At 52.6% G+C, this 24,725-nt stretch overlaps 10 protein-coding genes across 10 annotated transcripts; 7 read left to right on the top strand and 3 right to left on the bottom strand.

The window, feature by feature from the left end:
- Nucleotides 1–884: 884 nt before the first annotated feature.
- CONPUDRAFT_83252 (uncharacterized protein) lies at nt 885–1,315 on the bottom strand. The gene is made up of 2 exons (XM_007772379.1): nt 1,268–1,315; nt 885–1,244 (listed from the first exon to the last, which is right to left on the bottom strand). The coding sequence occupies exons 1-2, from the start codon at nt 1,309–1,311 to the stop codon at nt 1,115–1,117; spliced, it is 174 nt and encodes a 57-aa protein (XP_007770569.1). The 5' UTR covers nt 1,312–1,315; the 3' UTR covers nt 885–1,114.
- A 267-nt stretch (nt 1,316–1,582) lies between these two features.
- On the top strand, nt 1,583–2,458 carry CONPUDRAFT_155502 (uncharacterized protein; the record flags this gene model as incomplete). The annotated part of the gene is made up of 3 exons (XM_007772378.1): nt 1,583–1,777; nt 1,839–2,001; nt 2,061–2,458. The coding sequence occupies 3 exons, from the start codon at nt 1,583–1,585 to the stop codon at nt 2,456–2,458; spliced, it is 756 nt and encodes a 251-aa protein (XP_007770568.1).
- An 840-nt stretch (nt 2,459–3,298) lies between these two features.
- Nucleotides 3,299–5,536, top strand: CONPUDRAFT_166697 (DAO-domain-containing protein). The gene is made up of 7 exons (XM_007772377.1): nt 3,299–3,686; nt 3,756–4,072; nt 4,144–4,536; nt 4,685–4,906; nt 4,971–5,009; nt 5,073–5,179; nt 5,250–5,536. Exons 1-7 carry the CDS (start codon nt 3,335–3,337, stop codon nt 5,371–5,373), a joined length of 1,554 nt encoding a protein of 517 aa, XP_007770567.1. The 5' UTR covers nt 3,299–3,334; the 3' UTR covers nt 5,374–5,536.
- Nucleotides 5,537–5,877: 341 nt separating this feature from the next.
- Nucleotides 5,878–8,550, top strand: CONPUDRAFT_138144 (peptidase S28). The gene is made up of 7 exons (XM_007772376.1): nt 5,878–6,718; nt 6,781–7,047; nt 7,162–7,189; nt 7,256–7,312; nt 7,376–7,937; nt 7,997–8,123; nt 8,193–8,550. The coding sequence occupies exons 1-7, from the start codon at nt 6,412–6,414 to the stop codon at nt 8,384–8,386; spliced, it is 1,542 nt and encodes a 513-aa protein (XP_007770566.1). The 5' UTR covers nt 5,878–6,411; the 3' UTR covers nt 8,387–8,550.
- Nucleotides 8,551–9,284: 734 nt separating this feature from the next.
- CONPUDRAFT_83248 (peptidase S28) lies at nt 9,285–11,652 on the top strand. Its single transcript, XM_007772375.1, has 12 exons — nt 9,285–9,584; nt 9,639–9,683; nt 9,738–10,004; nt 10,057–10,084; nt 10,141–10,197; nt 10,255–10,439; nt 10,503–10,685; nt 10,737–10,758; nt 10,818–10,904; nt 10,961–11,048; nt 11,113–11,239; nt 11,308–11,652. The coding sequence occupies exons 1-12, from the start codon at nt 9,323–9,325 to the stop codon at nt 11,508–11,510; spliced, it is 1,554 nt and encodes a 517-aa protein (XP_007770565.1). The 5' UTR covers nt 9,285–9,322; the 3' UTR covers nt 11,511–11,652.
- Nucleotides 11,653–12,180: 528 nt separating this feature from the next.
- Nucleotides 12,181–14,370, top strand: CONPUDRAFT_155499 (uncharacterized protein; the record flags this gene model as incomplete). The annotated part of the gene is made up of 10 exons (XM_007772374.1): nt 12,181–12,550; nt 12,598–12,864; nt 12,915–12,942; nt 13,000–13,056; nt 13,108–13,295; nt 13,351–13,533; nt 13,589–13,610; nt 13,811–13,901; nt 13,963–14,089; nt 14,171–14,370. The coding sequence occupies 10 exons, from the start codon at nt 12,181–12,183 to the stop codon at nt 14,368–14,370; spliced, it is 1,533 nt and encodes a 510-aa protein (XP_007770564.1).
- Nucleotides 14,371–16,382: 2,012 nt separating this feature from the next.
- Nucleotides 16,383–18,150, bottom strand: CONPUDRAFT_145098 (uncharacterized protein; the record flags this gene model as incomplete). The annotated part of the gene is made up of 1 exon (XM_007772373.1): nt 16,383–18,150. The coding sequence occupies one exon, from the start codon at nt 18,148–18,150 to the stop codon at nt 16,549–16,551; it is 1,602 nt and encodes a 533-aa protein (XP_007770563.1). The 3' UTR covers nt 16,383–16,548.
- Nucleotides 18,151–18,381: 231 nt separating this feature from the next.
- CONPUDRAFT_83246 (FAD dependent oxidoreductase) lies at nt 18,382–20,515 on the top strand. Its single transcript, XM_007772372.1, has 9 exons — nt 18,382–18,451; nt 18,522–18,854; nt 18,913–18,927; nt 18,987–19,288; nt 19,347–19,736; nt 19,805–20,020; nt 20,077–20,115; nt 20,172–20,278; nt 20,334–20,515. Exons 2-9 carry the CDS (start codon nt 18,530–18,532, stop codon nt 20,449–20,451), a joined length of 1,512 nt encoding a protein of 503 aa, XP_007770562.1. The 5' UTR covers nt 18,382–18,451; nt 18,522–18,529; the 3' UTR covers nt 20,452–20,515.
- A 579-nt stretch (nt 20,516–21,094) lies between these two features.
- On the top strand, nt 21,095–21,771 carry CONPUDRAFT_83245 (uncharacterized protein; the record flags this gene model as incomplete). Its single annotated transcript, XM_007772371.1, has 2 exons — nt 21,095–21,346; nt 21,397–21,771. Coding segments are annotated over 2 exons (415 nt in total), but the record flags the coding sequence as incomplete, so codon positions are not given.
- A 1,281-nt stretch (nt 21,772–23,052) lies between these two features.
- Nucleotides 23,053–23,864, bottom strand: CONPUDRAFT_145096 (uncharacterized protein; the record flags this gene model as incomplete). The annotated part of the gene is made up of 2 exons (XM_007772370.1): nt 23,053–23,560; nt 23,709–23,864. 2 exons carry the CDS (start codon nt 23,862–23,864, stop codon nt 23,111–23,113), a joined length of 606 nt encoding a protein of 201 aa, XP_007770560.1. The 3' UTR covers nt 23,053–23,110.
- Nucleotides 23,865–24,725: the final 861 nt, after the last annotated feature.

Below are 24,725 nucleotides of genomic sequence, written 5' to 3'. Positions count from 1 at the left end.
ACCACGTACAGATCAAGAGCTTTTTTTGGGTGAAGATGAGGCTCTCACTAACGCGACCGGCTTCGCATCATTGTAAAGGTCAGCTGGTATTCGAATCTCTACCGTTTTTATTATTCGTTAGTGTTCGTGTCTACCTCAAGCGGTGGCTGCCATATGCAGTTGAAGTTATAGCTCAATGATAATTTTGTTTCTGAAATGGTCTCCGTATTTTATATTCGACTAACCAATGTACGAGCAAGATCATCAATTTCGATCAATGGTAAAGTGTCCGCGACATGGTGTTCGGCCGAAATTCACTGCCACACCGTAACGATATGTTAACTCAATGGGAATGCGTCACCATCCGTGATCATACACAAATGTCTCGACGACGATATTATAACAGTGATCACTCGGTATAACGGTCAAACTTTTCCCACCCGTTTAGTGATGTCAATGCACGCCGAGGTTCAGCCAGAATTGAGCCAGAAGTCAGCTCATGCTCGTCCCAGCGCGTGTCATATGGGCTGTCACCTCGCATGTGCTCGCCTAGTTACTTAAAATATAGATTGGGTATAGTGGTCATAGTCGTCTAAGGACAAGTTCACCGTCCAACTAAAAGGAAATTTAGCTAATAAGGTCCAGGTTTGTAATGTAAATTTACTGCACGAGCGAGCTGTCTGTATCGTAGGACTTGTTTTGTGTCATTGACATATCGACTTGAGCGATATCTGGAGGCGCATGAGACTGACTTGTCCATGATCACCAGTCACTAGTACTTACTGATTAATCGTTGTACATAGCCAGAGGGAAACTCGTGTGAACGTAAGGATAGTTTGAGCTCCGACGATCGCTGCCTCGTCGCTGCCAGCGCATAGCCACTTTATCCCCACACACCATCTTCCCGCAGCCCAGCGCGTGACGTCCTTGTCTCGTGAAAGCTTGTCTCATGAGGCTCTCTTCCGAGTGTAGGCGTTGAAAACGGTTCTCATCGGTGTATTTGCCATGGACAGCGACAGCTCTGTTAAATGTCGTGTTGGGCTGCTTGGCAACCTTTACAACATCATGTCACGTTTCCTCTCCATGATACAAAAATAGGGCGACTTTACTGATGGATAGACCCTCTGAACATCCATCACCAGGAGTCTAGAGCCATGATGCAACGGGGCAGATATCTGAGTTGCTTCCCCAGGCAAGTTTGACGCGTGGTTGTGGAGCGCAGCGTGTTATCTACCAGATGGTTCAAGACGCCATCTCTGCTTGATCTGGACTTACCGCTACCTTCCACTGACCTGCCATCCAGTCCCGCTCGGCACACGCACTCACCCGCATTCACAGGCACCCCCCGATTCGCTCGTAGCAGTATGCTATCAGGAACACCGCGCGTCCTCCTCGTCATCCACACTCGAAGTTCATGTGCTCGTCCACCTTCATGCACTGGCAGTGTCAAGCGGTTTTCCCAGCTTGACATGGATGAGTTGGCATAAACTGGTGTATAAAAGGTATCGGTTTTCTGCGGTTGTACTCCATCTTCACCAGCAGAACCACCGCGTCCTTGCTCGCTGACATCCGGTCTTAGCCGTCGTACACCAGTCTTACCGCCATGCAGAAGATCTTCGCTCTCCTTGCCCTTGCCTCCGCGGCCGTTGCCATCCCCACCAGCCGCGAGCGCCACGCTGCTCGCGTCGCTCGTCGCTCGGGCGGCTCGACCAACCTCGCCCAGGACATCCAGCTGAACAACATCACGAACGAGGCCTACACGAGCAACTGGGCTGGTGCTGTCTGGTCCAAGCCTGCTGTATGTCCCTGTCTCTTATTCCTGTCATTTCCGTATCTCTTATTAGCGATGTTTCATATAGGGCACCTACACGTCTGTGACTGGTACCTTCACCGTCCCCACCCCGACTGGTGCCGACGGCTCGTCTACCGCCTGGGTCGGTATCGACGGCTCCTCCTGCAGCAACGCGATCCTCCAGTCCGGCGTTGACTTTGACATTTCGGGTGGCCAAGTATCATACGTTGGTAAGCGCTCCCGGAGTACTCTGGTCTCCCTCACATCCTTAATTCATCGCGTCTTCCAGCCTGGTACGAGTGGTACCCCGCCCCGATGACCGACTTCGACAACTTCGCCGTCAACGCCGGCGACGTCATCACCGTCACCGTCACCGCGACCTCGACCACCGCCGGCACGGCCGTGATGGAAAACACGACCACCGGCCAGAAGATCACGCAGGACCTGACGTCCTCGTCCGCGCTGTGCCAGCAGGATGCCGAGTGGATCCTCGAGGACTTCAGCATCAACGGCGGCCTCGCGCCGTTCGACAACTTCGGCTCGGTGACGTTCACCGGTAACTCGGCGACGACCACGACCGGCACGGACACGCCCAACGGCGCGACGGTTTACGATATCCAGCAGAACGGTGTCACGCTCACTGCTACGACGATCAACGGCAACGATGTCACTGTCACGTACCAGTAAAAAGATGTTTTTATACCTTATCGGTGGTATTTAAGAGGGCTGGGTATGTTGTAGACCATATATTTGGGTTTCGCATTACGGGTGTACAAGTATTTGTTGTTTTACATGTAGAACGCTTGGGGAACATTTGAATCACGACATACATGCCTTTGGAGTCTGTGTGATAGAGTCCTTGAGAAAGATCTGAATGCTATTTCTTTCCCAAACGTTACCGAGTGAAGATGAACGGGCAAGAGAGCGAAGGATGGTGTTCAGAACTTTCATGCACAAGGTGAAAGCCCCTGTGTGGCTGTGCCCACCGTTGCAACCCCTTCTGTCGTCTTGTCCGATGTCTCTCTCTCCCCACATGTCGAACTTTGCCGCGCAATGACCTGCAATGACCTGCTTTCTTGCAAGCCAATGTTTGTAAACCCTGAGTTTGGTAAGCTTGTAAGGTTACTGAATGAGAGGATGTCAATGCTGACTCAGGAATCTGCTCCATGTGTACAGTACTGTCATGGGGCCAGCCAGCATCCCGCCAACGCAATACTTCACATCTGTCGCAGCAGGGCCGCAGAGAGATGTTCGCATGCTCTGTGGAAGTATATACGTATGGACGTGGAGGAATTGGGCAGAAGTGCTGCGATTCATACTAAGAACGACCCGGTGCACTGCGGCAGCGGCAGTTGCAGTTGGACGCTGTTTCTACGACCTTGACGGCAAAATGATTCGATCTTATCTAGACGGGGATGCATATAACAGAACAGAGTACGTGAGGTGAGTGCAGCGAGCTCAGGCGAACCACACCCATCACCGTGCTCATTGCGATTTACATTTATTTTTGGATTCCATCCCTCAAAGAAGACGGGCTTTACTTTCCTTGTCTCCGCATCCAAAATGTCCTCAGCATCACCCCATCCCACCCTTATCGCTTCGGTTCCACTCCATCCCACATCGCACCTCCGCGCGCTCATAGACTGCCCCAGCGCGGAAGCACTCAAGCCCGCGGCGCTCCCGAACTCGGACCCTTCGCGTTCGTTCTGGCTGCACTCGTCGCCCGACGCGAACAGGCTCGCGCACGAGGGGAGCGAAGGCCCGCTGAGCACAGATGAGGCGGACATCATCATCATCGGCTCGGGGCTGACTGGGGTTGGCGTGGCGTACTGGCTTGTTAACGGGCTTGCCGACGCAGCAGATGGGGATGGGAAGGAGCCGTTGAAGGTGGTTGTGCTCGAGGCGAGGGAGTTTTGTGAGTGTCTCCAATGCGTTCCCGATATGTATAGTTGCGAGCGGCGCTGACCGCGTCGGATCGGCGTAGGTGGAGGTGCGACAGGCCGCAACGGCGGGCACCTCATTCCGTTCAAGTTTCTCGCCTTCGAGTCGCGGCAGAAGAAACTCGGTACTGAGGAAGCGGTTGCCTCTCGCGCGCTTGAAGAGTACTCGGCGCGCTCGCTCGTAGACGTGCTCACGCGGAATGGGCGCGGGGATGCGGTGGATCTTGTCAAGAACGGGGCGACTATAGTTCTTGCTACGCAGGCGGAGGTCGATCAGGCGAAGCGCGACTTTGAGGCAGCGAAGGAGGCTGGGGTGGATGTGGGCGGAGTGAGGTGGTTTACGAAGGAGGAGATGGAGAAGGTGCGTTCTGCTTCGTTTCCTTTGCCTCATTGGACTGGAGCTAAAAGATCTTGTACCATATCCTACTACAGGTTTACGGAGTCCCATACGAAGCCCTCCAACTCCCCGCACACAACCTTTGGCCCCAAAAAGCCGTCACAGAGCTTTACGAACTCGCACAAGCCCGCGCGCATTCAGCGTCATCCAGAGTCTCCCTCGCGTTGCACACATACACGCCCGTGACGCAGATCGCGCTCGCTCCTCCAGGAAGCAAGCACCCCAGCGTCGTACACACGCCACGCGGGGCAATATCGGCGACGCGCATAGTACATGCGACGAACGGGTACGCGTCGCACCTTTTGCCGTTCATCATGAACGGGCCCGAGGCGATCTTCGGCGTACGTGCGCAGATCGCGAGCATTCGCGCGAATGTGGGGACAGACGAGGCGTTCAATGGATCGGAGTCGTCGTGGGCTGTTAATGATGTGCGTTGCTGCCTCTTCCCCCGGTTTCGCCGCCGTGCCTGCTGTTAAGTCCCATACTTGACATGCTTGGCACATATGGCACGCACGCGCGCTCGTTCAACCGGTGACCTACTGTACATCCGATCCTGATCCTATAACTCGCCGACAGACTTCCGAATACTGGTTTCCGCGCCCGCATGGTGCCGACCCGGGGGACAAATCGAAAGCGCTCGCGATCGTGGGCGGCGGGCGCGAGTGTGCACTTGGGCCGACTGTCGGCGTGTACGACGACTCGATACTCGACCAGGGCGTGGGGAGGGCGCTGAGAGAGGTGTTACCGGCGCTGTTCCCGGGCAAGTTTGAAGAGGGGCGGGAGCCTGAGATGGAATGGGTGGGTTGTCTTCTGATGTTTTTCTGTGGAGACGTTGCTGAAACCTCTTCGGAATGATGTGTAGAGTGGGATCATGGGATATACGAAGAGGGGCACACCTTATGTTAGTCTTCCCTCCCTGCTTTCTCTGGAGAACGACGGAAACTTACTGTTGTTCCTCGTACAGGTCGGGCCGGTCATCGACCCCTCGGACCCATCCTCGGCGAGCAAATACACAGGACAATACATCTCGGCGGGGTACACAGGGCATGGCATGCCACGCGCGTTCTCTTGGTACGTCTCCCCGCAATTTCTCCTGACTCTTTGAAACAACTGACACTGGCTGATGGGCGTACACCGACAGTGCTGAAGCTACTGCGAGCATGATCCTGTCCGAAATCACTGGCCGAGAGTGGGTGAAGCCGGAGTGGCTGCCGAAGATGTGGTTGACGTCGGAGAGGTTTAAGCCGGGATATGGTGTTGCGTAGACTCCTTCTTTCAGTGTGACATGGTTTCGGACGACAGGACGGTTTTAGCATATTGACGAATCTTCTGCTTCTCGGTGTATGCGAGATTCGTTTTCAAGTGGCCTCGGCCAGTTCGTGGCTGGCAGCCTGAGAGTTGTGTCCCAGGTGGCAGGGACCAGGGCGGAAAAGGATAGGGGCGTACGGGCGCACGCGGAAACGTGGCGCGTGATTCTTCCGTCTGACGCGCGCTTTTCTGAGTGAACTGTCGCGATTGAACTTGGTCCATTAGATGATATAAGTTGAGGCCAGCCTCTTATTCGATTTCCTCTCTCGATCTCATTGACGAAGTTTGGTAGCATTTCGAAACATTGTGTGGCTCATGTTCTGTCGTCATGACAAAGAGCCAAGTCCTCGACAACTTGACAGTTACGACGCGGACAAATTTCTCCGTTGACTTCGCTGGCCCACTCCTTCGACACGTTGCAAGCTGTGCGCTGCTGTCCCCCACCTGACATCAGTCAGCATCGGTCGCAACCGTCGACTGGGCCGCGCGAATCTGCGTGGATCCCCACACGTTTGGAAGATAAGCATTCGATGTCTTATGGCGCGCGCTCGGCTGAAGAGCTGGAAGCAGTAAGAAACAGCGAAGCAGGCTCAGCTTCGTGCTGGACCATGCTTTCCCGAAGCACGTTAGGCCACGCCGCTTTCTTGTCACCGCGTTGGGATGGATGTCATTTCGGGTTTGCCCTCGGTGTCTCCGCCCCCTTGGTGCTTTATCCGGGGAACGTGAGGGAACGTATCCTGAAGACTTCAGAATCAGCGCGCTGCATGTGGAATCACAAGCAGGAAAGTCTTGGTATTTCCTGTACGCGTGTGCTGCACTTCCCCGCCGCGATGGCGAGGACGACTCTTCATGTGGTCGTGCGGATCCGTTCTGCTGTCCTCCTCTTACCACCTGAAATGCTATAAAGGCGATAACCCTCCCGCTTCCTGCGTCCCCCAGGCCAACTCGGCAAGCCGTCTCCCTCGCTGCGCTCCCGACTCGACCCGCCCTCCGTCATGGCTCCCTGGTTATCGCGCGCCCTCGCGGCACTCCCCATCCTCGCCTCGGGCGCCCATGCACTCATCGAGAGCGTCGCCATGCGCGGCGTTCCCCTCATGCCCAAGGTGCCGTTGAAGAACAGCGCTGTGCACAGCCCCAACGGCGACGTGTTTGATCTCAGCACGGTGTACTACTTCGACCAGCAGGTTGACCATAACGACGCGAGCAAGGGCACGTTCCAGCAGCGCTACTGGACGAGCAACCAGTACTACCAGACGGGCGGTCCCGTCGTTCTCATGACGCCAGGCGAGGCTAATGCCGACGGTGAGTCGTCTTTTCCCTAAATCTGCGCTGGACATCCCATCTCACGAGACGCGGTCACACAGGCTACCAGGGCTATCTCGAGGATGGTACCATCACGGGCGTGATCGCACAGCAAAACAACGGCGCGGGTGTCATCATCGAGCACCGCTTCTTCGGTCTCTCGAACCCGATCGACAACCTTAACGACTCTTCGCTTGCTCTCCTCACCATCGACCAAGCCGTCAATGATCTTGTCTACTTCTCCCAGAACGTCGTCCTCCCCTGGACTGGCGGTGACCAGGTCAAGGCTCCCCAGACCCCGTGGATCCTCGTTGGCGGTTCTTACTCTGGTGAGTCTCGCCATCCCTGTGGCGTTGTATGTCTGGCGCATCGCATGGCGAAGCCGGGGGAAACGTCCGGCTGGGAAGAATTCGTGCTGACCGTTGTGACTTGTTCCCCGTTAGGTGCCTTGACTGCATGGACGATGGTCAAGTGAGTTCGACATCCACGCGGCTAGCATTTCCATATCGGGATTGACCCCTAGCTCTTTTCCCTCAGCAAACCTGGTGCTTTCTTCGCTGGCTGGGCATCCTCGGCCGTCGTTGAGGCTATCACGTATGTCATATTACCCTCTTATGTTGAAGGGTAGAGCTCTTACAATGTGCCTTCCGCTTATAGCGACTTCTGGGGCTACTTTGCTCCGATCCAGGAGAACATGCCCGCCAACTGCTCCGCCGACGTCCAGGCCGTGATCTCGTACCTCGACGACGCGCACGACAACAACAATGCAGCCAACCTCGCAAACATCAAGAACGCGTTCAACCTCGGCTCGCTCGCAGATGTCGACTTCGCCTCCTCCCTGATGAGCCCGATCTACTCGTGGCAGGACCTGCAGCCCTCCAGCGGCGCGGGCCAGCCATTCTTCCAGTTCTGCGACGCGCTCGAGGTCAAGGACGGCCAATCCGCTGACGCGAACGGCTGGGGTGTCGACAACGCCATCGCCGCGTGGGGCAAATACTACCAGTCGCAACAGCAGGGTCCGCTCTGCGGTAACGCCTCTGCTGAGGAGTGCTTCGGTACCGCGGACAAGACCCAGCAGTTCTTCACGGACGTTGATGTCGACAACGCCGGCCGCTCGTGGAGCTGGATGGTCTGCAACGAGGTCGGGTGGTACCAGGACGGGCCCCCGTCGGGCCAGCCCGCCATCGTTTCGCGCATGATCAACACGCAGTACAGCGAGGTACGTGAACCTCTACGTGTGTGGATAGTGTGACCAAATCTGACGGTTTGTACACACAGGGTCTCTGCACGAGCATGTTCCCCACCGTCTTCACCTCGGAGCGCGACCCCGCCGTCGACAAGACCGACTCCACTTACCAGGGCTGGAACCTCCAGGTCGACAACCTCTTCTTCGCCACCGGCAAGAGTGCGTATCTTCTCTCCTTTTCCCTCTCCATCCACTTGTTGATCCGTATTCTAACCGTCTTCATGTCAGGCGACCCCTGGCGTGAGGCTACCGTGAGCGCATCCACCTCGCCCGCCAAGACCTCTGACAACATGCCCATCGCCGAGGGCGACGGCTTCCACTGCTCCGACCTCACCATGGACTCGGGTTCTGTTGACCAGACGATCAACGCGGTGCAGACGCAGGGTCTCGCCGCCATCAAGGCATGGCTCGCGGCCAAGTAAGCGTTGGGCGTACGAGTTAAGATGATAGACATCCAAAACGATTTTAGATAGGACGTTAACGTTATTTAACGATATGTATATATTGGATGGGCTGTCCTTCGTGGACATTGTGGAATACTTGCTACACTTAACCCGGGGTTTATGCTGGTTTATGACTGATTCCCGTAGCGAGGTCATTTTCTGTGTGACTTTGAGCAAACTTTGATAGAGCTACGGGAAATGCCGGGGAGGCGACAGAATTGCCAGAGACGGTTAACCTGGGTCTCAGGCTTTGATCTGTGCGCTCGAGCTCCTCTACTGGGTACTGACTCCAGCTTCTTTAAGAAAAAGGTGCGCGACTTCGAGTCGAGTCTCTTGATGGGTCGGTATGCCTCTAAAACCATCGGGTGCCCAGGCTGACCAGCGAGTGTCACTTCAGACCTTGATAAAGCGGCCGGCGGCGAGCACGCTGTGCAGCTGGACTTGACGCTCGCAGCGACAATGAACGATGTGCATCCCCAATTGTTTCCGACCGTGGCCACCATGTAGAGGCCTACCTCCATCGCGAGCAGACATTGACCCCGCTCTCCTCTCGTGCCCTCTCGTGCCTGTACGCACTGTCTCGTACCTCCCTTAACGCTCGCGGAGTACAGCGACGGACTTAGCAGCTGTTGTTAGCTGTGATACTTTCCAAAGAGGGACTAGATCTTCGCAGGAAGAAGCTTTATATAGATTATGCGGTATGCCCACATTCCGTTATCTCCTTGCCTCTATGTGTCTCATGAGAATCGCCCATATGCACACGAACGAATCAACACCGCTTCATGTGGACACTCGCCGGCGCCATTCTCATGGACTGTAACAATACCGGCCTATAAAGGCTTCTTACTCACCTTGTCCTTAGGCAGACCACTTTGTCGTGCCCGTCGTCTCCGCTCGCTGTTTGCGGTCACCACGATGGTCTACTCGAGGAGTACACGTCTCTTCGCAACGCTCTCGCTCCTCGGCATCGCCAATGCAGCCATTCAGAATGCGATCCTCCGAGGAAAGCCGTTGCTACCTCAGGCCCCAATACCGGACCGAGAGATCAATGGGCCTAATGGAGCGACGGTCAACATCAGCACGGTGTACTACTTTGACCAGTTGATTGACCACAGCAACCCGAGCCTTGGTACTTTCCAACAGCGCTACTGGACGTCCAACGAGTATTATCAAACTGGTACGTGACCCTCTGTGTTACTAAAGGATGTCGGTTAGAGAACGCTCCTCACAGGTGGACCGGTCATCTTGATGACACCTGGAGAGACTGACGCTGATGGTAGGTGGAAGCTTAGTGATTTCTCTGCGATTCGCCCGTTCTCATAGGCTACAGGTTACGAGGGTTACCTCACGAATGGCACCATCAACGGCCAGATCGCGCAACAGGAGAACGGAGCTACAGTACTCGTGGAACATCGGTTCTTTGGCTATTCGAACCCATACGACAACCTCACGTCCCAGAGCCTCGAGCTCTTGACGATTGAGCAGGCTGCGCAAGACTTGGCCTACTTTGCACAGAATGTGGATTTGCCCTGGGAGGGTGGTGACTCAGTCAAGCCTGATACCACGCCGTGGATCTTGGTTGGTGGAAGCTACTCGGGTAAGTAGCTGGCTCGTTATTGTCTATTTCGAGATTCTCAATGGGTCTTAAGGTGCCCTTACGAGCTGGACGATGGTCAGGTAAGCACTTACTTCACCAAGTTGGATTGAAAACTGATACTGATTCCTCACGCCAGCCAACCCGGCGTCTTCTACGCCGGCTATGCCTCCTCTGGTGTGGTCGAAGCCATAACGTGCGTCTCAAAATTTCCTGTGTTCGCGGAAAATCCGTCTTCATAACCTACCCATAGCGACTACTACGGATACTTCACGCCTATTCGCGAGTACATGCCTCAGAACTGCTCATCCGATGTCGAGGCCGTGATCACGTACCTCGATGGTCTGTATGATGCCAACAACCAGACCGGAATCCAATCTCTTAAAGAGACTTTCGGTCTCGGTGCCTTGACCCACACGGACGACTTTGCTGCAGCTCGTGCGTGCTCCACTGCATTTGATGTTTCTCGTTGGTGCTTACTCCTCGCGGCGCGTCCATTAGTCCAGGACAACCTATTTGATTGGCAGAGCCTTCAGCCCGATTCGGGTCCCGATCAAATGTTCTTCCAATTCTGTGATGCATTGGAGGTCAAGGATGGTGTCAGCGCTGGTGCAACTGGCTGGGGTCTTGACAATGCGATCGAGGCTTGGGGATCATTCTGGAACACGACGTATTACTCGTATGGTGAGCGCAGTCGACATTGGCAGACATGCGGACGATTAACGCTTCCTGCAGTTTGTGGAGACACAGATGCTGAGTGAGATCTCCAGCATCACGAGCGTGCCAGTAACAGTGTACTTAACCTTCGCACTTCAGGACGTGCTTGGGCACCTACGACACTACAGAGTCGTTTTGGACTGACACTTCTATCAACAACGCTGATCGGTCGTGGATGTGGTTTGTGTATGTCGCTTTCCTCTCTGCTATATCCAAATCCCATCGTTAATGTGGAGCTGTAGGTGTAACCAAGTCGGATACTACCAGGTCGGCCCTCCTGAAGGCCAACCTGCAATCGTTAGCCGCATCCTTCAGCCTGTCTACGAGGAGGTATGGCAAACTGCACAGGGTTTATTGGCTTAAACACGTTTTGACGGTTCATCACACTCTCCAGCGTCAGTGCGTCAACTTCTTCCCGCAGAAGTTCTCGACGCCACCTACCCCAGCCGTCGACGCGACTAACGCCGAGTACGACGGATGGAACGTCAACATCGACAGACTGTTCTTCGCCAACGGCCTGCGTGCGTATCTCTCCCTAAAACCTCCCGCTGCCTACGCATGAGTTCGTTACTGACTGCCTTGGGATTAGGCGACCCCTGGCGCGAAGCCACCGTCTCCGCCGACGGGCTCAACAAGGCAAACACGACCACGCAGCCGATCTACGAGGGAGACGGGTTCCATTGCTCAGACCTCCTGACAGATAACGGTGTCGTGGACTCTACCGTTCTAGCTGTCCAGCAGGCAGGTTTGGCATACATGAAGGAGTGGTTGGCGGCGTACGGCTCTCAATGAGGACACTTTGCTTGATATTTACCATGTCAGTTGTATTGGGTGTAGATTATGAGGTCAAACATCTGGGTCATGTTTAAGCAGCAACGAGACTATCAGTATTATCAGAAACCTCCAGAGCTACTAGTTCTGAAGGTACACGACGGGAATCGCGATAACTCATAAATTGCAAGTAAAGTCAAAGTAAAGTCAACTGTGGGTAAAAGCTCGGGTAAAAGTGACGGAGATATCGCGCCGTGTAGGGAAATGCCGCCGGGCGCAGAGCGTCCCTCATCACATCGAATCCCTTCTGCTTCGGAACTACGACCTCTATCCGTCATTGCGGAGAACCGTCTCTACCTCCATTTCACTTTCCCGAGTCATTATGCGCTTTATGGGGCTTGAGTAGTGAGTAAATATACCACAGGCATAGCTCATGCGACACTGACTGCGCCAGATTTGTGCATAGGCGAGCAAAAGCCGTCACGTTCTCATGAGGTGTCTCAGCACCGTATTTTAGAAGCATACGTTGTGCTAGCGGTGATTTTTGGTAGGCCAGGTCATGACAAATCTCCGCCATCAGGAACGTCTGGTTCGAGAGTACCGCAAACCTATAAAGACATGTTCATTTGTGCTTGCTGTGCTGACGGTTTGTCGTGCCCACCATCCTTGTTCGCTGTTAATGGCCGCCAGGATGGCGTACTACGGGAGGATACGTCTCTTCACGATGCTCTCGCTTCTTGGTATCGCAAACGCCGCCATTCAGAATACGTTGTTCCAAAGGAGGCCGCTAGTGCCTCAGGCGCCGATCCCGTACCAAGAAACCTATGGTCCGAACGGTGTGACGGTCAACATCAGCACGGTGTACTACTTTGACCAGCTCATCGACCATAGCAACCCGAGCCTTGGTACTTTCCAACAGCGGTACTGGACTTCAAATGAGTTCTACCAGACTGGTGTGTGCCCCGAGTCCTTCAACATGTCTTTGGATTCTGGTCTAACCAAGCTGTGTCCCGTAGGCGGACCAGTTATCTTGATGACTCCCGGAGAAGTCAATGCTGACGGTAAGCGAAGTCGCCATATGGCCTTGCTGCATCCTCACTCGCAGTAGGCTACCAGAGCTATCTGACAAACGAAACTGTGAACGGCATGATCGCACAACAGCAGAACGGCGCCACAGTCGTTGTAGAGCACCGCTTCTTCGGCTTCTCAAACCCATACGACAATCTCACCTCGCAAAGTCTGGAGGTCCACACCGTCGAGCAGGCTGTGCAGGACCTGGTCTACTTCGCGCAGAACGTTGATCTGCCCTGGCAAGGTGGTGACTCGGTTAAGCCGGACAAAACGCCGTGGGTCTTGGTTGGCGGAAGTTACTCGGGTACGTAGTCGTGTTAAATGGGTGTGTTGCATATGCTCAGTGGCGTATAGGTGCATTGACGAGTTGGACAATGGTCAGGTAAGCACTTGGATTATCACTCTTGGTTTGTGAAGCTGCTTGAAACCTTTTCTTTAGCCAGCCTGGTGTCTTTTATGCAGGATATGCCTCTTCCGGTGTGGTGGAAGCAATTACGTACGTTGTCTTCAATCATTACAGAGTGCCGTGTTCATAACTTCTTCATAGCGACTACTACGGTTACTATACGCCTATCCGGGAATATATGCCCCAGAACTGCTCAGCTGATGTTGAAGCGGTAATCTCATTTCTCGACGGTCTATATGGTTCCAACAACCAGACAGGCATTCAAGCCCTCAAGGAGGCCTTTGGAGTACTCGGCGCCTTGGCTCACACCGATGACTTTGCCGCAGCTCGTACGTATCTCGCTAATTATCCTGTCTTCAACATTGAGCTGATTGCTCTCGATAGTACAAGGCAATCTCTTCAACTGGGTGGATCTTCAGCCTTATTCGGGTGGCGGTCAACTGTTCTTCGAGTTTTGCGATGCCTTGGAAGTCAAGGATGGTATCAGCGCTGGCACATCTGGATGGGGTCTCGACCATGCGATTGAGGCTTGGGGCAATTACTGGAACACCACTTATTACTCATACGGTGCGCATTGTTAGAGATATCGTCTCTCGTTGCTGGTGATTGATCGACATTGCAGTCTGCGGGACTGCCGATGCTGAGTGAGTGCCTCAAGTACCGTGACATTGCCACGCTACAGTGCTAAACATGGCCTACCAGGACGTGTTTGGGCACATACGACACCAGCCAGTCAATTTGGACTGACATATCTGTCAACAATGCCGACTGATCATGGATGTGGGTCAAGTATGACCCCCTTTTTTATTTTACCGCCAGCACGTTGTTTACTTGAGATCCGTAGATGCAACGAGGTTGGATATTACTACCAAAACGGCCCTCCCGAAGGCCAACCCGCTATCGTCAGTAGAATCCTCCAACCCGTTTACCAAGAGGTATACCACACCGCCTAATCTTTAGAACACTAGTCGCCCGTCTCACTATCAACTCTTTCAGCGTTTATGCGTCAACTACTTTCCAGATAAATTCTCGACGCCCCTTACACCTGCTGCCAACGCGATCAATGCCAAGTATGGCGGGTGGAACGTCAATGTCGATAGACTCTTCTTCGCCAATGCCCTGCGTTCGTGCTTCACTTTAATAGACCTCCCCACAGCTCCCCACGCTTGATTCCAGTTTCTGACGTTGCGTGCAATCGAAACAGGTGACCCATGGCGCGAAGCAACTGTCTCCGCTGACGGGCTTAACAAGGAAAACACGACGACACAGCCGATCTACGAAAGCGATGGGTTCCATTGCTCAGATCTTCTCATATACAACGGTGTCATCGATGCCACTATCCTCACTGTCCAGGAGGCAGGTTTGGCGTACATGAAAGAGTGGTTGGAAGCGTACGGATCTTAGAAGACATGTTATTTGCGTCGATTTTTACAAAGGATAATTGCATTTGATTGGAATATTGGGCTCGATACAGATGTCAGACGACTACGTGTACAATCGACGCGATGGAAAAACAAATATGTGGGTTGCGAGAGACACATTTGTCAGCTTTGTCATGCTGCCCGTCATTTTCGCCTCGGAAATCGCTCCGACTCAATGCATTCACCAGCACTGTGAGTTTTTGCGGAGTCCAGATTAGTCCAGGCGGGATTAACAGTGAGCTGAGTGGCTTACCCATCTGCGACGTTCAAGAACCGATAATGTTCGTACTGCCAAATGACAGTTCGATACCTATATCCTCCAATAAATCCATTGCACGGATGCGTCCCACGAATCACGGCTGTCCTCAAATGTCATCCTCCGCAGTGCATAGCCAAGGGTATGCCTTTGCGCAATACACTGCAGGAATTCTGTAAGATCGGGCGTAGAATGATTGTGCACGCCGATGAAATCCAGTGCCGATGAGTCATAAGTCAATTTGGTTAACGTGATGCTCTGGAGCGCGGGTGCAGGAGAGGGCGTGTTTCCACAAGGTGCGCATGTAAGGAGATCTGTCAGAGAGCGAAAGTCGCTCGGGTATATGACGATGTGTCTAAGAGATGAAGCTCGCTCGAGCGAAGTTCTTAGATTAAGGCCGTGGAGGTTAGGTACGATGATTGTGAGATGACTTGGTATGTGAATGGGAAGTGCGTTGAAGAGGGACTGGAGAATGTTATTGATGTTCGAAAAACAAAGGTCAATTTCGAAGATAAATTCCGGTCCTGGGTCTGGTGAGGCACGAGCATGGACCTCATAGATGTAACGACTGTCGTTGCGAATGGTAATCTCCAGCCAGCTAGCTGTTTCGGGACTGGGTATGTCCCAAGCAGCTAAGAACGGCATTACGTCCCTGTCTGGCCTGGCACATGGGTCATCTTTGATGTGAAGGCGAGTGAGCGGTCTCGAGAGCTCCAAGTGCCGGAAAAAACCATCGCAGATATGAGTGACAGTAACAAGCTCAAGGCATCTGAGGTTTGGAAGAGCCACGGCTCGAACTGAACTCCCATGTGTACGATAGATGCATTCGTAAAGGACGAGGTCTTCTAGCGCGGGAGTTGATCTCAAAAGGGACAACACGTCGTCCTGGCTTGCACTTCTGTAATACGGAAGGGGATAGATATGAAGGGTTGTGAGCCGATGAAGAAGGGACGATGGTGATCGCCATTGCAGTGCGTAGCCATGGATGCGGAGGACTCTTAACTGAGGCGCTTCTCCTGCAGTGAATACCTCCGTAGAAAGCGTGGAAGAAAAGTCCCTGGAGAAACGCGCGGTTGGTGCGGTACTAATGGCCACTGATTGAAGGAGCGGAAGATGAAGTGGCTGAGATAAGAACGGTGATACTTTGTCTTCCCAGCCGCCAATGACAATGTCTTTCGCTCGAGCTATGCCGCTATTCTCTATGTATTCACGGATATTCTCGATATTGTTAAGCATAACATTGACTTGCACCGGATTTGTTCCTGCGCGATCGAGGAACGCTTTCTTCCATTCGGTCGAAAAAGATGGGATTTGATTCCAGAGAGTTGCATACGATAGAGCGGTGAATCGCCATTGTCGACAAACATGAGTCACGACTATCCAAGAGAGACAGAATCTGGTGCAGAAGTCGTCATCTGGTTGATGAATAGAGTTCCGTTAATCCTACGGGCTTTTTACCATTGTCGAGCGACCTACATTCACTTTCAGGATGGGATGATCAGATCGATCAGGAGCTGGTATGGAGGTGGAACGATTCAAGTTGAACGTTGAGTTCCAGTTGAAATACCGACCGGGGACTGCCGAGAGGAAGCACCTGAGTCACCACCTCGCGAGCGGCGGTTGGTCCTTGGAAGCTTGGCCTTTGGGTCGGCCCATTACTCGGACCTTCTTACATACAACGATGTCATTCCTGCCACTATATTTGCTGGAAAGGAGGTTGGCTTGACGTACATGACAGAGTGGTTGGCAACGTACAAGTCTTAAAAACATGTATCTACATTGATAGTTACGGTACAGTTGCATTTGATGTAGAATATTCAATAGGTTACATATCATGTTCAGCTAGCTATCTGTCGGATAAGCGCGAGGCATTCGTAAGTTGCAGAGACGTTAGTCAGGAAACATTTAAGGAAGAGCTGTGCTTCCAAACGATAGGTCAACGCCTATATCCTCCAGAAAACTCCACTGCACGGATGCAGGCCACGAATCCCGGCTGTTCTCAAACGTCATCCTGTGCAATGCGTAGCCAAGGGTATGCCTTTGCGCAATACAATGCAAGAATTCTCCAAGACCGCGCCAGCAACGATTGATCTCTGTATACGGATTTAGTTCAAGAATTTCAGCTGCGTTACTGAAGTCTGCGAAAATGATGGTCTCGAGCGCTGGCGCAGGAGATAACTTGTTGCCTCTAGGTGAGCATGCAAGAGTATCTGTCAAATGGAGGAAGTCATTCGGGTATACGACGAGGTACCGCAGTGATGGGGCGTGCTCGAGGGCGGCGCGCAAGTCGAGGTAACAGAGGTCAGGAGCCAGTAGCGTCAGTTTCGTTAGGAGGCGGATGGGAAGGTCGAAGAGGCTTTGAGATGCGGCTGCCCGGCCATATAGGTTACATTTGAGCCGAACTTCTCGTTCTTCACAGATTTCCGTTGGTGATACATGAATGTAGACCTCTGTCTGGAGGCAACTGTAGGTTTGAATACAAATCTCCATCGAGCCAATTCTATCGGGATAGGGTATATCCCAGGCAGCTAAGAAGGGCATGGCATTCCTGCATGTGTGATCGCATACGAGTTCTTCTAAGCGTAGCCGAGTCAATGGACGAATTAGCTTTAAGCAGTGAAAGAAACCAGCGAAGACGTTCGTCGGAGCTGAGACTTCAAGGCTTCTGAGACTCGGGAGAGCTACACTATTCTGATCTGGGAGTAGATAGATGGGATAGGAATACTCGCGGAAGACAAGGTCTTGTAGCTCGGGGGTATACCTCAGGATGCGCAATAGTTCCTGCTGACTGGCTTGTGGAGAAACGGGTAGGGAATGAACATGCAAGATCGTGATCCGGCGAAGCAGAGAATACGAGAAGTTCTGTTGGAGGATGCAATTTTGGAGACGAAGAACATGCAGCTGTGCTGCTTCGCCACCATCAAACACCTTGGTGAGAGCGTGGGAGAGTGAGAGGTCGGATTCTGAAGTCCTGTGTCCGATGATGCTCAGCGACTGAAGGTGAGGAAGTGGCGGTAGCTGCTCCCACAATAGCGGAAATATATTGCCTTCCTCGATTGTGATGGTGAGTTCCCGTGTCTGTGTGATGAGCTTCTCGATAGATCTTGTTTGCAGTGCAGGAGACCGTCGAGTTTTGAATGGATTCCGCCACCGAAACCGACGGGGCTGGATGTGATCCTCAAGGTAACGCGGCGCGAAAAGGCTAATTTCGCTAACTTGTAGTGGACGAGAAGCTGCGCGATCGAGGAATACAGCACTCCATTTCTTGGAGAATGTTGGGATCCGAGTCCATAATGACGTGTCCAATAAAGCGGCAAATCGCCAATGACGACAAGTGTGAGTTACCGCAATCCAGGAGAGGCATGGTTTGTTGCAGAAGTGGAAAGGATGCCTGTCGCTGGGCGGAAGAGTGTGAACTTGATCGACACACTCCTCAAATATGATGGCTAGGATTTCTGGAGGACAAATGGAAGCTGGCGAGGGACGACATCCTTCGTCCTGTTTCATTGGTCTATTTGAGGAGACTCAATAATAAGCAAGGTATCAAGGATCGATGACTTGAGTGCTATACTCACTGTCTTGGAGTGAGACGAGTAGGTGGTGCGACACGAGAGAGAGGTTCAGGTTCAAGGCGCGTTGAAGAGGTGGGCAGAAGGTGCACTGGAAGCGCTGTTTTTGGAAGCCCCTGAGTCACCAACGCGCATGTGGAGCGACAGCTTGTTCTCATCCATCCTCACCGGCACCTCAGCCTCGTGGTGTGCTCTAGTCATGGGGATCCTGAGCAACATTTATGGCACGCGAAATGAATGTAAGAGGCATCTAATCCGCTTATCTTCACCCAGGAGCTGAACACGTCTTATCACTCCAACACACGCCAGCGCCAGCCATGTCTGCCGATTTCCCCGTACCGCTGTTGCAGTATGCAGCGCATCAGAAGGTCCTAGAGACTCCTAGGGAATGTCAACCCGCCAACCTTCCTCACCCACATCCGACCCATTCATTCTGGCTACATTCCGAGCCAGGCGTAAACCCGCTTGCAAAGGAGGGTAGCGAGGGTGCGCTTGCGACTGAAGCGGATGTGTGTATCATTGGCTCGGGATTGACTGGTGTCGGCATTGCATACTGGCTCTCTCAATCTGTCAAGAACGGAGACTTGACGGCGAAAGGGGATGGGCCGCTGAAGGTGGTTGTTCTAGATGCGAGGGATTTCTGTGAGTGCTACGATTGAGTGGTGTAAGATGGCTGAACCTAAGCGTGCTTTTACTAAAGGTGCAGGAGCGACGGGTATGCCCGCGTTAAAGTACGTTCCGCTACACTCGATACTTATGTTACAACCGATTTAGGACGCAACGGTGGCCACCTCACTCCGTGTTCCTACCTCGACTTCACAGCGCGCCAGAAGACCTACGGGACCGAAGAAGCACTCCGCTCGGCAGCCCTTGAAATGCACACGGCCCGCTCTCTCGTCGACGTTCTCACTAACAACGGACGCGCTGCCGACGTGGATCTCGTACAGAACGGCCACGGAGAGCTTATCTTCCCACAGGAGCAGCTCGAAGAGGAGAAGCGAGACTACCAGGCAGCGAAGGAGGCCGGGATGGATGTGAGCGACGCGAAGTGGTATACGAGGGAGGAAGTGGAGCAGGTGCGTTCATTTGCAGAGACACCTCTCGAGCTCATAAGTTAATTGTTCAAATGTCTAGCAATTCGGCTCCTCAGCCAGAGCAGCAGTGATCTTCACCGGATGGAACATCTGGCCCATGAAGGCCGTCACGCAACTCTACCTTTTTGCAAAGGAGGTTGCAGACTCAAAGCCTGATGCCTTCTCGCTCGCACTCCACACGAATACGCCTGTTACCTCCGTCGACGCTGCGTCACCCGCTGCTGGAGGTGGGCGCCCATGGACTATCACGACGCCAAGAGGCACGATCGCATGCACACGTGTCGTCCATGCTACAAACGGTTATGCCTCGCACCTCCTGCCATTCATGAAAGGCTCTGAAGGGATCATGCCCGTTCGTGGACAGGTCGCTGCTATTCGCGCAACCGTGGGCCAGGACAAGGTTGAGAAGAATGGGTGGAGTTTCAACGAGGTGCGCCGCTGCACCCCCAACTACCGCAGCGACCAATCGCTGACTGATAGTATCTTGCATATCACTAGGGCCTCGAATACTGGTTCCCCCGTCCTCTTCCACTGGACTCCAAGGAGAACCCGCTGATTATCCTTGGCGGCGGGAGAGAGATCAAGCCCAATTTTGAGGTGTACGTCGACGATGACTCAGTCATCAACCCGGAGATCACACCTGTGCTCCAAAAGTTTTTGCCTTCGGTGTTCTCGGACAAGTTTGACCCGGAGAGGAAGGCGGAAATGGAATGGGTAAGCAGTCGGGTTTGTCTTTCGTCTTCGAAGCGGAGCTGACTGGAGAGTATCAGACGGGGATCATGGGGTACACGAAGATGGGTGACCCGTTTGTAAGTCGCGCTCTCATTTCCTAAGACGAACGAAGAGAGATGACACGGGTTTGCAGGTTGGACCGGTTATCGACCCGTCAGACCCCGGATCCGCGGAGAAATACAAGGGTCAGTATATATCGGCGGGATACACGGGACACGGTATGCCTCGCACATTCGGATGGTGCGTCCCATATTATCCGCCCTTGGCCATCGTGTGTTAATGGTCAATGATTCAGCGCTGAGGTCATCGCTGGTATGATAGCCGCCGAGGTCAATGGGGCTCGCTGGGAGCGTCCTGATTGGTTACCGGAGCGGTATCTCACTTGGAAGAGGTACGGTGTCGCTAGAGCATAGGCACAGCCTTTGGATATATCGGTATGTAAGCTTAGAGCAGTGTACGTGGAACTGTAAAATTGCACAGATCTTTGGATTCTCGTAGTCTCGATGAAGAGCTATGTTGATCGTTCCTTGTGATCGTTGGCTGATGCTTTGTTCCGATATCTCTTCATTATCTTGGCTGTATACTAATATTCTAGGCGGCCGAGTCCTGATTACGGCAGGTTTATCCTTATCATATCTAATCCTTCACGCCCTTGGCTCTAGAGATACAAACACAGCAATTTTTACCAGACGTAAGGAAGACAAGTCCGCATTCAGGCATCAGGTTTAAGGCGGATCAGACCCAAGTCGTTATCTTACACAGTGCCTGCAACGATCAACTGAGGCTGCATCGACGTGGCTGCATCATGCAGAGCTCTACAGCAATTCGCAAACTTAAAAATTGGCCGAGCCTATTGCGAGCCTATATAAGGTTACAAAGGCTCCGTCCAACTTTCCTGTGCGCTCGGGTCCCTTTCCCTTTTAACTACCACCAATCGCCGAGTCGGTCCGAAAGAGCCAAGCTTGTCGTACATCAAACAGCCATCTGTTACGTTTTAAGTAAGGCATACCTATCAGGCATAACTTACTGCTGATCGCACTGCTGATCGCACCAAAGACCATGCATCGCGCACTCGAAATCACCGAAATACTGGAGCTCATAGTCAACAACGTTCAAACCACAAAGGCTCTGATGAATCTGGCACAGACATCAAAGTCGTTCAAGGAGCCCGCCATCAATGGTATTTACTCGAGCCTTGCATTTTGGTTTGAAATCATCAAGTGCCTACCCCATGACTTGAGGAAGTTCCAACAGGATAAACAGCCAAAAGGTGCGTTTCGCGGTAATAGGCAACCTCAGTTTACAATAGTACGTGATCTGCGATATATTATCGCAAAATATCGCTCACCGACTTTTAGTCTCTTAAACGAAAGATGAAAGAATGTGATTGGGACTTGCTCAGGAGCCATGCTGCCAAAGTTCGGGCGATCGGGTTTCGCGAACCTGAACAACACCGGTACCATCGTCAAAGCCTTGAGCTTGAAGGGTGGGACTCGTACACGTCCCACCCACCGTCTTCAGTAGCGGCAACAACATACAGACTAGACCATTCCGTCATTGACGCGCTTCTTGAAGCTGCTCGCGTAACTCCATCATTGTTGTTCCCGAATCTACAGAGACTTAGCCTTGGCCACGGATGTCCAGCCCCAATCCTGCTCATGTTTCTTGCTCCCGGTCTTCGCCAACTCCGCGTGTCCATCAAAGCCCTTCCGGAATACTCCTCTCTCCCTACGCCCGTCACTGCTCTTTGTCCCCTCGTTCAAACATTTTCATGTAGCGGTTACCCGAGGAACGGAGTCGCAAGCGGCCCGTGCCGCTTCGTGATCGGTTGGAAACATCTACACTCCATTAACGGCGCAACACCCATTGAGATTTATCTGTGGAACCATCTGCTTTCCCTACCAAGCCTTCACTCGTTGGAGCTGCAGAACCTTCCCCCTTCTTTCCCCCCTCCAACTCAGAGCCGCAGCAACCTTCGCAGGATCGATAACCTAATTCTTACAAACGAGAGGTTCAAGGACACTGTGACTGCGCTGGAGACGTTGCTACGCGGCGATACCCTAGGGCTTGGAGCAAAAACTATTGTACAGTGCTTAACAATTAATTTGGAGCTGCAGTTTTTCAGGTTGGATAGATCCCTCCCAATCGATCTCACAAGTGCCTTGCCCCGGGTCCTTTCTACTGAATCGCTGAGGGAATTGCACAGCACCACAAGAGAACATGGCCCGCGGACTCGCCGTGGACATTTCATTGTATTTAATACCGATGACAACGATGCGCCTTCCGTTTATGATACTCTTCTGCCCTTTACCACGTTCGTCAACCTGACTGTTGTCAACCTAATCGATCGCATGGGCCCCAGCGTTTGCAACTTCTCCGAGCTTATTAGTCTCGTCTCGCATTGGCCATCCTTGGAGGTCCTCCGTATGCCACTTATCGCGCGCTGCGCCTCATTGCTCGACCTACACACTCTAGGGCAAACATGCCGCAAACTTCGCATAGTGCGAGTGCCAGTGACGACAAACATGGAGGATATACAAAACATGGCATCAAAGGTCGGCGACCTCGACGCGATGGAGAGGGTAACGTGCCTTGCTTTGCATGCACCTGAGCAAATGGGGTACGAGAAGGAGCAGGAGGACGCGATCGCGAGAGCTGTAGTTGTCATGCGTCGGCTCGCACCACGTCTCAGACACACGAACACTCCGTATGGACCTAATATGGCGTTCTGGAAGTCAGTCGTGACGCACATGAGGACAGAGGAGTCGGCGCAGGAAGGCGAGAGCGCGTATGATTGCCATTAGCCTACTTTTTATTTTTTTTTTTTTTATTTTAGCTCTGTATTACTACGAAATGCTGCTTATGGCATGTGTATGTGAAAAGTTGAATATAAAAAGGGCGCCATACATTCTCCGGCCCTTTGGTCACATCATGAGCTCTAGCACCTAAAGGCACTTCACTCGATTCCTTGACGTTACATCGAAAATCTGAATATCAGTCCTGCATTTATATAGATCGGGCGACGGTATAGACATACGAAACTGCCTTCTCTGGATCGTACTTCTTACGGATTCACCAAATGTAAGGGATCATCCTACAGCTAACCTTCTTCGCGTATGCCTCCCAATTATTTCCAAAATGTTCACTCAACATATCATCCTCTTTCTGCGCCCTCACCACTGTCGTGAAAACAGCATACGCGACGAAGAAGACCCACACGCCAGCCATTGTCTTTCCTTGCCACACATTGAGCCAACCACTAGAGAGCAGCCACGATCCTGAGTTGGCGATCACCAGCGACATGCCAAAAAATGCAATGATTCCGGTTGTGTATGAAGGATGGCGCACGACGGAGTAAGGTCCGTGAGTAATCAGTTCATGTTTCCGCCTGAGGGACATTTCGAATGTGAAGTGCCGACCGAGGGTTCTGAAACATTCAACTCGGAGGTGACCGAATAACGTGGCAATGACGGCGCCTAAGAGAAACTGGCTGGTGAGATGGAGATTGGGGTATTTGCCGTTCTGCGAGAGGACCGAGAGAAGATAGGTGGACATAGTGGAAGGGTAAGTTAGAGCGAGTATGGCGGTTAACTCTGCAAAGCATGAAATAGTCGCAATTGCCTGGGAACATTGGTGAGCCTTAATCCTCAGAGGAGTCATAGACACTAACCCGCACGGTCCAGGGGAAGACCTTCGGTGCATAGCTATCGTGCCATGTTGTCTTGACTCGCTCTTCTTTCTGGGGGGTCTCAGGCGAGATTAGTATCCTATTGAAGTAATATAGTGATGCTAGAAGAAAGGGCACTTTGACAAGTGGGAGCGTCATTGTAACAGTCTTTCGCGCAGGAAAGGAAGCGACCGTTTGCGAAGGTCACACACAGGAGAGATGACAGTGGTTTCTGCGCCAACTGGACTCGCTTTATATATGTTCTAATCTCAGTTATCCGGCGAACGGTAGCAGGTATAACCTGTACCTTATGGGTCAGAACGTTCCCTATCACAGAGTTTTAGCACAGGGTTCTGGCCAACATGAAAGAGCGCCACGGCAGTATGGGAGCGACGGGACACATGACCATGTCTATGAATACGTGAGAGAAAAGAAGACGAAGAACGTTTACATAAAGGGCGATTATGCGGTGAGAGTTGACGACGGAAATAACCTGAGCTACACAATGAAAAAAAGAAACAAGTTGAGTCCACTATGTGGCCGTGAGGGTTACTGTGATTCACCGTCAGAATAGACAGACTTTTGTGCAACGCGTGTGGAATATTTTTCCTTCGCCCAGCTTGCTTAAATTTAGGTTTGAGATGTCCTTGGTATGCGATCTACCTTACAAAAAATCGCGGAGTGACGCAAGCATAGGGTGCATGTGCAATGCACGAATCAGTGTTTTAGGCCGAATACCGTCAGAATAGACAGTCCGCACGGGTGGCGATAATCCATATTAGGCAGGCCGTCCACCATAGCCGGTCTCAAAAAGGAAAGTCAGGGCGTTATCGCTGAGCCGAAGTCGCCGTTACAGCGGCTATAAGATTATGGCAAGGCTCGAGAGGACACTCTGTCATTGTTCCGACATATTGAGAGTTGTCGCCTTTTGCAGCGCCCAAAATTGTTTCAACGAAGGGTAAAGATGTCCTTAAAACATATAATAGCTCTATCATCCACACTGTGTCGCATGTTCACAGC

Source organism: Coniophora puteana (assembly GCF_000271625.1).
Source record: "Coniophora puteana RWD-64-598 SS2 unplaced genomic scaffold CONPUscaffold_9, whole genome shotgun sequence".
NCBI lineage: Eukaryota > Fungi > Basidiomycota > Agaricomycetes > Boletales > Coniophoraceae > Coniophora > Coniophora puteana.
This window is presented reverse-complemented; position numbering and strand designations above follow the sequence as displayed.